Below are 14,403 nucleotides of genomic sequence, written 5' to 3'. Positions count from 1 at the left end.
GTAGGTCAGAATGAATATAAAGTCAAAGCCTTTGCTGGTTATAACGATGGAAGAACCAATGGAAAGTGTTAAAGAAGTATAGAAGGAGATTGAACAATTTGGAAATGTGGCCGGGTTTAGATTGAATAAGAAAAAGACTAAAATAATGGTTAAAAACATGGAGCATAATACGATAGAAATAATGCAACAACAGACAGAGATAGAGGTGGTGAAGAAAGTAAAATACTTGGGAATTTGGTTAACTCCTAAAAATATCGACCTGTTCCAGAATAATTATGTACAGGTTTGGAAGGGAATAAGGAATGACCTGGAGGTGTGGGGCAGAATGAAACTGTCTTTTTGGGGCAGAATTTCCACGATAAAGATGAGCGTGCTTCCAAAGATGTTATTTTTATTTCAGACTATCCCCATTATCAAGGGGATAGGGATCTTTAAGGACTGGCAAAGAGTGATTTCAAGGTATATATGGCAGGGTAAGAAGCCAAGAATAACATTTAAATTATTAACAGATGTGAAAGAAAGAGGAGGCTTCGCACTGCCAGATATGAAGTTATATTACGAAGCAGCATGTCTATGTTGGTTAAAGGATTGGATTAAACTAGAAAATATGGAATTACTAGACCTTGAAGGTTTTGATAACAGATTTGGTTGGCACGCTTACCTATGGTGTGACAAGAAGAAAGTTCATAAAGGCTTTGGGAACCACATTTTCAGGAATTCGCTAATAGAAGTATGGGACAGGTATAAAAGTCTTTTCGAACCGAGAGTTCCACATTGGCTTTCCCCGTTGGAGGTTATGTGTGTAAAGAAAATTAATATGAGAGGTAAATGGGCTACGTATGGGGAAATGGTAACTAAAGAAGGAGGAAAATGGAAATTAAAACCATATGAACAAGTTAAAGATCATGTGTATGATTGGTTGCATTATTTTCAGGTGAACGAAATGTTTAAAAAATATATAAAAGAAAGTGGTTATGCAGAAAAAGACTCTAAGTTCCAAATAGATATAATAAATAATGAATATAAAATTTTGTCAAAAATGTATAAGATATTGTTGGAATGGTACACGAAAGATGAAGAGGTTAAATTGGTAATGATACAATGGGCCAAAGATTTTGGATATAATATTCAATTTGAAGACTGGGAAAAATTGTGGAAAGAAAATTTAAAATTTACTGCATGCACGGCGTTGAAGGAAAATGTTATGAAAATGTTTTATAGATGGTACATTACACCGGTAAAACTTGCAAAAATGTATAAAACATGCAATAAGTGTTGGAAATGTAAAGAAAAAGAGGGAACGTTTTACCATGTGTGGTGGGAATGTAAGAAAGTGAGGAGTTTTTGGGAAGCGATATATAATGAATTGAAAAAGATGTTAAAAAACACTTTTGTTAAGAAACCAGAAGTTTTTCTCTTAGGGATTACAGGAAATGAAATAAGAAGAAAAGACTGTAAACTCTTCCAGTATGCAGTTGCAGCAGCAAGAATTTTATTGGCCCAGAAATGGAAACAAGAGGAAGTACCGACGATACAAGAATGGAGATCGAAATTTACGGACTATGCAGAACTGGACAAATTGACTGGGAAAATAAGATATGTTCGAAACCAAAAGTTCATCGAAGATTGGGGAAAGTTTGTAGATTATCTGAAAAATGTATGTGATGTGCAAACAACGCTAGTAGGGTTTCAAGAAGCACTGTAAAAGTTTGAGATGTATTGTTAAAAAGAAATAGAAAGGGGAGGGAAGACAAATGGCAATACAAAGAAGGGAATGCGTACTGAAGAGTAAATACGGATGATTACCAGAGAAGCAGAAGGAAGTAAAAAAAGATTAATTTGTTAAAACATGGAGAAAATTGTATAATTGTGTTAGAAAATTAATAAAAATGTAAAGGAAAAAAAAAGATATTGTGGAAGGGGTATGGCGTACTGAAGAGTAAATACGGATGATTACCAGAGAAGCAGAAGGAAGTAAAAAAAGATTAATTTGTTAAAACACGGAGAAAATTGTATAATTGTGTTAGAAAATTAATAAAAATGTAAAGGAAAAAAAAAGATATTGTGGAAGGGGTATGGCCCTGAAGAAAGCTCATGGGAGTACGAAGAATGGCCATGTGCCAGACTTGTAAAGGGTGCTCCATACACACCAACCCAGCCAACTGAAACCACTGGGGTCGGAGGAGGAGGAGGGCTCTGGAGGGGGGGGGGATGCCAGAGACTGTGCAGAGGAGGAATGGTGGAGACTGTCTCCCCAACCTGAACCTTCAAGAGAAGGAGACCGTTCTGAATTACATCAAAGGGTTGGAGGGAGATCACAGCTCAGAGGCAGATGAGGGGGAAAGTTGGGAAATAATGGGAGAGGAAGAAGAGGAAGCAGCAGTATGGGGGTGACAGCTGGCAGACTCAGTGTCTTTAGAAAGCATTCCGGACCCCCACTTTCCCAGAACACGGTGGGCCTTGAAAGTAGGAGAGCCGAGAACTCAGAGACAAAAGGCACTTTTCAGCACCCATAGCGATGACTCGTGAGAAGTGGGGGTTTCACTCAGAGCAACGCCATTACTCCAAGAGGCTGCATTTCCAAGCCTCTCTCTGTGAATATTGAATAAATAGCAGTGACAAGAACTTTTCTTGCCTTATCTGTTCCTGGCACCCTACCTTGGGGGTTGGATCCTCTGAAGGCTGACAGTTGCTAAGGAAAATAGACAAAAATAACTCTCCACAATGTTGGAGAGACTGGGGGAATGATGGAATGCTTATACATATCTCTGGGAATGCCCACAGATTAAAAACTTTTGGTTAAAAAAATTCAGGATAGGGAACAAAATATATCTCAATCGATTGCTTTAGATCCCAAATGGTTCTACTTTCAATATTTGTGGATGAAGCACACACAGTTTAAAAACAAGAACACCACATATATGGAATCAATTCAAATCCAATACAGATACCGACTGGGACATTAGAAGATTATATATTTACAAGTACAGTTGTACCTTGGTTTTTGAGCAGCCTAGTTCTTGAACGTTTTGTCTCCTGAACACCGCAAACCTGGAAGTGAGTGTTCTGGTTTACGAACTATTTTTGGAAGCCAAATGTCCAACGGGGCTTGCACGGCTTCCAATTGGCTGCAGGAACATCCTGCAGCTAATCAGAAGCCATGCTTTGGCTTCCAAACATTTTGGAAGTCGAACGGACTGTAGTTTTATTTTTAATTACAGATAGGTAGCCGTGTTGGTCTGTGTATCTGAAGAAGTGTGCATGCACACGAAAGCTCATACCAAGAACTAACTTAGTTGGTCTTTAAGGTGCTACTGGAAGGAATTTTTGTCTTATTTTTAATGTGTGAGAATATGCTCTGATTTTCCCATTTTAAATTCCTTGAGGGATTTTATCCCACTGCCCAGTAAGTTGCTGGATGTTTCTACTGAATCTTGGAGACTCAGGGGTTGATAGGAGTCTCATCTTCTACTGCTGTTCTGAGAGCTTCCATACTGCACCAGACCAAATGGGCTGGAGCTAATGGAAGATGTGCTAACTGTTTTTATTTAGACCATCATTCTGTATATGCTTTTATTGTATGGTAAACCACTTCAGGATGCCACATGGACAGCAATTCATCTATGAAATAATAAATAATACTCACCCAAGACTGTCACAGCCACCCCCAGGATGATGATCACAAAGCCACCTGCCCACAGGGTGATCTGGTACCAACAGGGAAGCCTGGAAGCATCTGTGAGGAGAGGGAAAACTTGAATGATTTGAGTCAGCAGTGCCTAGAATAGAATTTCCTGTAACTAATTGCAGGCTAACAAACATCACAGGGCGAAGGCTGGGTGATTTGTTTTTGTTTTGTTTTTTGACAAAAAAAATCCCTTTAGGAGGCAACAGGCAAATGGTATATGTTTAGTAAACTGCCAACATACCAAAATGCGCTATATTAGGGGATGGCTCGAAAAAAACAGTGTGCTAGGGAAAATTGCAAACAAAAAATGTGCACATTAGGAGAAATGTACACTAAAACATTGAATTGTCAGGAGGCATTTAAAGGAGTGTGTGGAAGTGGTGTAGGAATGTGGAGATCTGCCAGGCTAAACTTGTGTAATTTAGAAGGGCTTGTGAAGAAGTTCACAAAAGACAAAAATAAGAGTGGGCTTTGATGGAGCTGGCACGATAAGGAGAAAAGCTGATCTCCCATTCCACATGCAAGAAAAGAGCAGTCTCTGTTGGAGCAATATTTTGTCATATAATCATCAAAGCATTGCCATTCTTTTTTAAGTTTTTGATTTGACTGCTGTTGTATGGAAGTTGTTGATTTAGCCAATTTAAAATATTCATTTAATCTGAGAATCCATTCCTCCTCGGTAGGTAGTTCTTTAGCTTTCCATTTAGATGCTATTACGATCCTAGCTGCAGTGGTCGCATAGAAGAAAATTCTTTTTTTCGATTTAGGTATTTATTTTCCAAAAAGGCCCAGTAGGTAAGCCTCTGTTTTTTTCGTTAATGGGATTTTAATCATTTTTTTCAACTCCTCATGTATTTCTGCCCGGAAGTACTTAATCGGGGTGCAACTCCACCACATATGCATTGTTTTACCAGCTTCCTCGTTGCGTTTCCAACAGAGGTTGGATTTCAGTTTATCGGTTTTTGCTAATTGGACTGCTGTTAAATACCACCTGTAGAACATTTTGATGAAATTTTCTTTTATTGTACTACAGGCGGTAAACCTTATATCTTCCTGCCAAAGTTTCTCCCATTGCTCTAAATATATTGTGTGGCCGAATTTTCCACCCATTTAATCATTGTCTCTTTCACTTCCTCGTCAATCATGTCCAAATCTAGCAAAAGGTTATATATTTTAGATAGTAATATTTCATTGTTTTTTAATAATGTTTCATGCATTAATTAATTCCCTTTAGAAAAAAAGACATGCTAATATGCTTCAATTAAGAATGTAAATACATCAAAACAATAAATTATCAATGACATATGTATGTATGTAGAGAAAATAAAAACAATCAGAATGCAACGATAAAGGTAAAATTGATTCTAGAGAAGACGAGTAGCGGTGGAGGGAAGTTAAACAGGGTGGTGGGTTTCTTTTATTTTGTTTATGTTTTTTCTTTTCTTTTTGGGATATTGTATAATGATTTAATGTTTCTTTTCTGTTATGTATTATTTCTCTTTTTTAAATTAAATTGTATTTAAATTTAATTTAATTTAATTTATTGCACCCTGAAAATCTCATCATTGTTCGTAACCCCTTGACTATGCTCAGCTCGCTGTCATTGATTTTGTGCTCCTCTTGCTATATGGCCTGATTGAATATATATTGCAGCTTTCTGGTGTCTGTTGTGTGTGTGTCAGCTGTCAGCAGCATGCTTTGTCAAAAGGAGGGAAGAGAAATAGAGTGAAGGAAATAAACCATCCTTTATTTCTGATGTTTTGTATTAGTTTGAATTTTAAAAATCGTCAGAAAACATCCATCCACTGATAAGAAGCAGGTTGAAATACTTTGCTATTTTTATTTAGAGGAAAAAGTGGATGTGTGACATTGATTTTTGTGTAGAAGAAACCTAGAATTGTAGCATTGGAGGGACCCTGAGGAGCATCGAGTCCAATCTACGCAGTTCTATCTTACAGGAACCAAACCTGCAACCTAGGCAGTATATGCACCATGTTCTAACCAACTGAGCTATATATTCACTGAAAGTGTACCATCCAAAGTTTTTGAAAAAATCATGGCTATTGACAGATGTATCTGGCAGCTGGTGAGCATGGGAAAATTTATATGCATTCCCTAAATGGTCTAATTTCAGATGTCTTTCAGCCAATAACTATGGAAATTTCATTCCAATACTGTAATCTATTTGCATGATAAAACCACCTCCTTTTTTCATTTTGTAAATTGACATGTTTGTAGCTTTCGTTTGATATTATCGCCATTAAAACGAACAATAAAACAATTGCATCAAGACATAAGCATGCCCAATGAAAATATGAGATAAAAATTCCTTTAAAACATGGCAGTAATTAAAACATGAGATTTATGCTGAGAAATCTGCGTAAACAGGGGTATCCTCAAAAGCCCGCAGAATGCCAATAGAGATGAATATGCTTGCATTTCATCACAGAGTGCCCTCCATATCGCTAGAGCTATTGGTGAAAGGAGCCCACCTCCCACAAGGCAAGAATCAGGAACCTGTGGCAAGACTAATTGGGCTTCATTTGTACTTTTAATACCCTTACCTGCCAACGAAAGGGAAGTTGTTCTTTTAGGAAATCTGGTCCAGAGCTGTTTAGGGCTTTATACATAAGTAAGAAGACCTTAAAAATCTGGCTTGATATCTAATGGGCAGCCAGTGCAAATCCCTTCCTACAGGCATGAGATGTGCCTGGTAAGACAGACATGGTCCAAATGGAAGATACTCTGCCCATCCAATTATTTAGTTGACTACCAATATTGCTCATTAACCTGACAAAAAGAAATGGAGCACCAGATGCTAAAATACGAAGCATTCTCTTTAACCAGGAAGGGAACCTGAGGTGGAAAGAAGTTCTGCAGCAAAACCTTTGGCCATTGCATTTGAAAACGTGTCCTGGGTTGCAGTGAAACAAACGAGTTACCAGCCTTTGTTGGGCAGGCCCAGTGGGGAACAGGTGTTAGCAGAGAAAAGGAGAGGCAGGCGCTGTAGTTTTCACCATGAGTCACCTCCGTGGCTCAGTAGGTACATAGGAAAAGGATGTGGGTGGAGCGGGTGGTCAGGCAACAGGCTCACACCTTTAAACTGTGCCTTGGCCAGGACATTGGGTGCAGCATCTACAGAAGTGTTTTTTCTTCGCTAGGCTGGGGGAAGGAGTGTGAAATGTTGCAGAAAAAGCAACATGCAAAGACCCATCTATGTACATGCTTCATGCTACATGCATACTTTGAATTTGAATAAAAGCATATTATAACTTCTTATTTTCCAAGCTGACTAGCATACCTAATTTTATTTGCATTGTCCTCAATTCGGCATCCTTATAAAAAAACAAACTTATTTATAATTTTCATTTATATACGTTACAATAGTTCAACAATAATTCTAAGATATCAAACCTCGGCTACCTTCCCCTCTTTCTGTGGTTCCTTACATTTATTTTCATCATTTCCTGCATACTCCAAATTATCTTCACTTATTCTTTTATGCCCATATATATCTCATATATGGTTTCTTTTTTTAAAAAAAACCTGCAGGTGTTTACAATAATCCTGCTCATGTCTTAATGTCTGTTTACAATTTATTTGTAAATATTCACTGAACCATTTCCATTCCTTTCTAAAAATCTTTAAGATAACACATTTGTAAAAAACAAACCCAGATGCTTTTCTTTTGGGAATTATAGGAATAGAACTACCTAAACAGTATAGAAATTTATTTATGTATGCAACTACAGCTGCCAGAATGTAATTTGCCCTCAAATGAAAAGAAGTTCAGAAGAGAGAAGACTGGCTTCAGAAATTAATGGACTATACAGAAATGGCAAAACTCACCGTAAAAATAAGTAATAAGAAATCAAGGCAACAAACTTGTTATAAAAGAACAAATGACATCCTTGATCCTGTTTCTGCTTTTTTGTTATTTTTTTCGGGGGGGGGGGGGGATACAAAATAACAAATACCACATGGACGAAAATTGTGCTGAGAATCATAGAGGTATTACTGGGTACATAAATGCACTTGTTGATGATCAGAAATAACTCCAGGTTTCTTTACAAGGAATAAATTGAATATTGAAACATTTCTGCTCTCATCATGTTTAAAAACATGCAGCCAGATCTTGATTTCATTTTTATGTGAACTTCAAACGACAACTCCCTCTCCCTTTACCTGTTCAGAGACCCTTCACACTTGTGTGGCACTGATCATTTAAAAAGTCAGCTTTAACTTTGTGGGTTGCTTCCAACCATTTATTTATTTTTAATGAAAATTCATCTGCATTTACTTCAGATTTCTCCCACATTTTTATATGCAGTTTTCATATATACACATTTTTGCAAGCAATTTCCTCTGAATTTTTGTATATTATTTAAATGGGTGTCTGCACTTTTATAGACACCAGTATATGCATATTTGTGCATATTTTGTGGCTGAAGAACTGCATTGCAAAATTCAAACACAAGTGCGAATTTTGAAAGACAGTTTTGTTTTGTTTCAAATAGTGCAATTTGGGTAGTTTCTTGTGAAAATGCAAACAAAACAGAAATTCTTCCCCATCCCTAGGTGCCATGCTCCCTTCTGTACTTCCGTCTCATTAGTCAAACAAAAATACTGCTTATAAGGGTACAAACGAACTTTCCACAAAGAGGATAAATCTAAAGGAAAAGGAAAATCATGTCCGTCTGTCAACCGATACATTACAGTGGAATCAGACAAAAACTGGAAGATATGAGGGGTCTGAACTGAGTACCTTGTTTCTGAGCCAGAGCGGCAGTTCCTGATGCAGCCCTCCTAGACTGGAAGTTCAAAGCAGTATAACCATCTTCCCCCTCCATTGGCAAGCAGAGGCTGCAGAGAAGCCTCTCAGGGCTGCAGGGCTGTCGAAGGAGCACTGGAGGTTTGCTGCTATAGCCTGAGTTGATGGCCAAAGATCTCTTTCCGGAGCAGCTCTTCTCTTCAACCACAATACATACAACACATTCGCACCCTTATTAGGTGGTTAAGGCAGGTTCTTCTTTTAAAAAAACATTTTTGTGAGTTGTTCAGTTTGTATTGTTCAGCTCTTAGAATGGAGTCTGACTTTTGGAAAGATGCCTAAAACAGGCCCCAGTTATGGATTATAGCAAAAACATATAGAGCTGTGACTGAGGCTTCCAGGAATAAGGCTGGATAGCTCAGTTGGTTAGAGCGTGGTGTCTAGATCCTTGGAGATGGCGTTTGTCCATAGACAGCTTTTCTAGGTCTTGTGGCCAGCAGGACTAAACAGCTTCTGGTGCAATGTGACACCATGCCAGAAACCAGAGCACATGGAAATGCCATTTACCTTCCCGCCAAAGTGGTACCTATTTATCTGCTTGCACTGGCATGATTTCAAACTGCTGGGTTGGCAGGAGCTGGGACCAAGCAACGGGAACTCACTCCATTGGAGGATTCGAACCGCCAACCTTCTGATTGGCTAACCCAAGAGGCTCAGTGGTTCAGACACAGCGCCACATCCTACATATATATATATATATATATATATATATATATATATATATATATACACATACATACATATACATGGATGTATGTATATATATACATACATACATATACATGGATGGGGTCTGGTGGTGAGTCACCAGAAATGAGACCTTGGGCTTGCAGCGGGCAGTTCCGTGCAAATGTGGACCCAGTGTGCAACAGCTGGGGGGGATCATTAGGACAGGAATTGAAAATAAAATTGCCCATATCATAACACCTTTACTCAAGTCTTTGGTGTGGCCACACTTGGAATACTGCTCAATTCTGCTTGCCCCATCTCACAAAGGATATTGTAGAGATGGAAACAAAAAATGATCAAGGGGCTGAAGCCAAGTTCCTTTTCTGAGGAAAAAATAGGACGTTTGGAGCTTTTTTAGTTTGGGAAACAAAGTTAAGGGGAAAACATGAGAGAGGTGACTAAGATAATGAACGATGTGAAAACACTGCCCAGAGAAACGTGTTGTCCCCCTCCCCCCCCCCGCTCACTCATAAGGCTAGAAATTGGAGCAACCCAATGAAGACAAATGTTTGGAGATTCAGGGAAGAAAAAAGGAAATACTTCTTCCAGCAGTGCATAGGGAAGCTGTGGCACTCACTCCCAGAGGATGCAGCGAAGACCACCAACTGGGATGGCTTTAAAAGAGGATTAGACAAATTCATGGAGGAGACAGCTACCAGTGGCTACTGCCCATGATGGGTTTAGTCTCGTTCTGCTGCCAGAGGCAGCTATGCCTCTAAATGCCATTTGTTGAGAATCAGAAGTGGGGAGAGTGGCTGCTTACTGGCTGCCCATAGGCCTGCACTGTGAGAATCAGATGCATGGGGCACAAGACAAGGGTTCTTCGAGGTGAGAATCTTGCCCCTTTAATATATTATAGTTCTCCCCAAAGGAGATATCCTAAGAGATATGGACTAGAGGCTCAAAAGATCTCTGTTGTTGTCCAGCCCGCATTAGAGGATGTTATTAAAGTGTTGGTGCTGACCTTTAAAGCCCTAAATGACCTCAGCCCAGTATACCTGAAGGAGTGTCTCCACGCCCATTGTTCTGCCCGGACACTGAGGTCCAGCTCCAAGGGCCTTTTGGCGGTTCCCTCGCTGCGAGAAGCGAGGTTGCAGGGAACCAGGCAGAGGGCCTTCTCCGTAGTGGCGGCTGTCTTGAGGAATGCCCTCCCATCAGATATCAAGGAAATAAACAACTATCTTACTTTTAGAAGACATTCCCTGTTTAGGGAAGTTTTTAATGTTTGAAGTTTTATCGTATTTTTAATATGCTGTTGGAAGCTGCCCAGAGCGGCTGGGAAAACCAGCCAGATGGGCAGGGTATAAATATATTATTGTTGTTGTTGTTTAGTCGTTTAGTCGTATCCGACTCTTCGTTACCCCATGGACCAGAGCACGCCAGGCACTCTTGTCTTCCACTGCCCCCCGCAGTTTGATCAAACTCATGCTGGTAGCTTCGAGAACACTATCCAACCATCTCGTCCTCTGTTGTCCCCTTCTCCTTGTGCCCTCCATCTTTCCTAACATCAGGGTCTTTTCCAGGGAGTCTTCTCTTCTCATGAGGTGGCCAAAATATTGGAGCCTCAGCTTCACGATCTGTCCTTCCAGTGAGCACTCAGGGCTGATTTCATTAAGAATGGAGAGGTTTGATCTTCTTGCAGTCCATGGGACTCTCAAGAGTCTCCTCCAGCACCATAATTCAAAATCATCAATTCTTCGGTGATCAGCCTTCTTTATGGTCCAGCTCTCACTTCCATACATCACTACTGGGAAAACCATAGCTTTAACTATACAGACCTTTGTTGGCAAGGTGATGTCTCTGCTTTTTAAGATGCTGTCTAGGTTTGGCATTGCTTTTCTCCCAAGAAGCAGGCGTCTTTTAACTTTGTGACTGCTGTCAAACATCTGCAGTGATCATGGAGCCCAAGAAAGTAAAATCTCTCACTGCCTCCATTTCTTCCCCTTCTATTTTCCTGGAGGTGGACCCAGTAGCCATTATCTTAGTTTTTTTGATGTTGAGCTTTATTATTATTATTATTATTATTACTATTACAGTGGTACCTTGGTTTACTAACTTAATCCATTCCAGAAGTCTGTTCTTAAACCAAAGCGTTCTTAAACCAAGGTGTGCTTTCCCATAGCAGCGGGGGATTCAGTTTACAAATGGAACATACTCGACTGGAAGCGAAACATGTTCTGCTTCCAAAGGCAAAGTTCAGAAACCAAAACACCTACTTCCGGGTTTGCAGCATTCTTACCCAAGTTGTTCATAAACTAAGCCGTTCTTAAACCAAGGTACCACTGTATTATTATTATTATTATTATTATGCATGTGTATTAGTCTACAGCGAAGATGTACCATCACCCTACTCAGATGTTAAATTTTTAGATGCTGGAGGGACAAGGCTGGCCAACCCATGAGACAAGGTGAAGCGATTGCCTCAGGCAGCAAGATCCACAATGGCAGCAGATCCTAATGTAGATACTTACTCCCACCTTGTTCCTGATGTGGCTCCTCCCTAACCCCTTCTTCACTGGAAAACAGGGGACACAAAACGTGCTTCACTTCAGGTGCCAAAATGTTGTGGGCTGGTCCTGCTGAGGGATGCAGCTATACTACATTATTTTGTGCCCACTGTGCGGATGGTGGCATTATATAGTTTTAGTCACTAGGTGGCACTGGACATCATTGTATTTGGGTAAAACCTGGGAGATTCTTGTTCTGCATTTATTGATGAGAGAAATTAATTCTTGTCTAACTTCCAAACCAATGTGTTTGCTAAACTGTTTTTTTTTAAAAGAAGCTTCCACCAAAAAAATCACAAATATAAAACAGGGACAGTGTTGTTGTTTTCTTAGAAATACAAGAAAGAGGAATTTTAAAAATAGGGATTGTCAATTACTTTTGCCTAGTGCCATTGCAGAAATCAGGGGGTCTTCCCTCCCTCCCTTGACATGGGTCTGCTACTGGAAAGCCACTTCTGACGTAGAAAGGAGGTGGGGTTGCGGGCTTCACCCTCCCACCATGCGTGCAGGGGCTGGCTCTCAGCCTCTGCACGATTGAGGGAATCCCCGATGCGTCATCCCGTGGCCAGCCAATCGGCTGGCCTGGGGGGCGTGGCCTGATCCATTTAACACAGGGGATCTCCCTCTTTGCCGCTTCCAGCTGCTCCAGTTTGTCGGAGACCTTCTCTCTGTGTTGCCTGCTCTGGAGCACGTGTGCCTGCTTGTTCTTTTCCCCATTGCTTTTAGTTGCTGTACCTGCTGCTGCTGCCTGCCTTTTCCGGCTGCTGCTTTCCCCCTTAAGAGCTGCCGTTTGCTGCTGTGAGTAGTGCTTTGTCCTGCAGCCCTCTTCTGCAAGTCTCTTTTCCGGGCTTTGGAGCCCTCCCCTCGTTTCAGGAGCCTTCGCCTCGACCCTGAGTGCTTTGGAGCCACCGCTTCCTAAGGTCTGGAGTCGGTGTGGGGCTGACCAGGAGGGACTGCAGAACGAGTTGGGGAGTAATGTGTTGCAGCAGCTTAAGCTATTGGTGCCTGGGTCGCTCGAGGGCTCAGGGTTGTGCCGGCAAAGGCCTGTTTGCTGTTGCAAGGGGCAGCGCGGCATGTGGAGCTTTTAAATTGGTCACTGTAGAACACGGTCAGGGAGCGCTGGGGTTGCTTTTGTGTACATTATTCTTGTTTGGGGGGGGTGAGGCAAGCAGGAATAGGGGTTGTTCTGGGGACTGAATTACCAGCCCGTTTATCAAGTTTCAGCCTAATTCCCCTCCCCCCCCCATGGCTCACGTGCTGCTGGTTGTTTATTGTTGTCAAGGTTACGGCTGACTGGCCGCCACCATTTTGTTTTCACCACGTGGTCCAGCACGGGCAGCCATTTTAGGAGAGGCAGTTTCTGACTGCACAGCATTAAAATAAAATAAAATTAACAATAATAGTAATAATAATAAAATTTAATTATATCATTGCAATTTTAATGCCTTTACGCCTGGCACAGTTTACTTGAGTACATTAATTTATTATAAGTGATTTGGAGTTATTTGTTCATAAAGGCCGGTGTTTGTTTTAGTATCTTTCACGTCCCCTTTTGGGGGGAAAGGTAATACAACTCTGTTCAATATTGAGTTGTTTATAAACTTGAAGCATCTGGGTTAGCTCAGTCAGTAGAGCATGAGGCTCTTAATCTCAGAGTTGTGGGTTCGAGCCCCATATTGGGCAAAAGATTACTGCCTTGCAGGTTGGCTGGACTAGATGACCCTTTTAAAATACATAAATAATGAACAAATTGATCTTCCTTTCACAATCTAATTAACCTAATTTACTAGTTGCCTATGAATTCTTACCTATATTTTGCCTATAAGCAGTGTAAACGGTGCTGAACTAGGCTTGCTGGTTTATAGTGTATTCTAAAAAACACACACACAACCCCCCCCCAAAAAAAAACAAAGCAAAAAAGAAAGAATAAATAAATAAATAAAGGGGAAAGGGTTTAGGAAGGGAAGGTGAAGGTTAACCTGCGCACCTGGTCTTAACCTAGTTTCATTGGCCATTGGGGATTACTGGTTTTTGGATCCGATTTCTTTCCAAGTGTGGTCGGTTTAATCAATACTGAACTAGGCCGGCTGGGCTAAAGTGTCCTCTTGTAATAAAGGCTTAATTTAAAAAGGAAAAGACACAGGCTTGCGGTTCTAAACAGTGCCCAGTCTGTTTGACCAATTTGCACAATTAAAGTTTGGAGTACAAGGGTTATTGTTGCGGCTGATATAATGGCTTCCGAGAGAACCCAACTGGCGCAATCTTTTGTTCCTCCCCAAGAACTCCCCAATATAAGTGGGTCCTGTGTTCAAGATGGGTCAGGGAAGCCTCCTGTGTCCTGCAACCCACAGGCTTTGTCACAGTTTTTTCTCTGCTTTTGAAACCTTTTCTCTTTTTTTGAAACCCATGGTCACTGCGTCCTCTTCCCAAATAGTGAGTACTCCTGATTGCGTACCCGTTACTGCGCCAAGCAATGAGGAACTCCCTTGCACTTTGGCCTCCTTATTTAGTGTTCCTAGTGTTCCACATTCAGGTAGCAATCCATATATGCGTCCTCACACGCGATCACAGTCTAGGCATCCCCGGGCTTCCACTGCCAGATCCTCAGGTGGTAGGGCTCATGCTTCCAATTATAACCTTTCTGCCTC

At 40.8% G+C, this 14,403-nt stretch overlaps 2 protein-coding genes across 4 annotated transcripts in view; one reads left to right on the top strand and one right to left on the bottom strand.

Moving 5' to 3' along the window:
• Positions 1–14,403, bottom strand: part of LOC309365150 (killer cell lectin-like receptor subfamily F member 1) — a 56,766-nt gene that overhangs the window by 6,794 nt on the left and 35,569 nt on the right. The window contains exons 1-2 of one of the 2 annotated variants that reach the window (XM_081903345.1): positions 8,454–8,903; positions 3,647–3,736 (exon numbers count right to left, since the gene is read on the bottom strand). In XM_081903345.1, the coding sequence (XP_081759471.1) occupies positions 3,647–3,736; positions 8,454–8,538 (175 nt within the window). In that variant the 5' untranslated portion in view covers positions 8,539–8,903. Of the gene's footprint in view, positions 1–3,646; positions 3,737–8,453; positions 8,904–14,403 lie in introns of those variants that run through there. The other variant, XM_081903344.1, reaches the window with a different exon arrangement.
• The window catches only part of LOC309365097 (C-type lectin domain family 2 member D11-like), a 59,447-nt gene that overhangs the window by 23,285 nt on the left and 21,759 nt on the right, over positions 1–14,403 (top strand). The gene's annotated exons all lie outside the window — the stretch shown is intronic.

Source organism: Podarcis melisellensis, assembly GCF_964234715.1.
Source record: "Podarcis melisellensis genome assembly, chromosome: 2".
In the NCBI taxonomy this organism is placed as follows: Eukaryota; Metazoa; Chordata; class Lepidosauria; order Squamata; family Lacertidae; genus Podarcis; species Podarcis melisellensis.
This window is presented reverse-complemented; position numbering and strand designations above follow the sequence as displayed.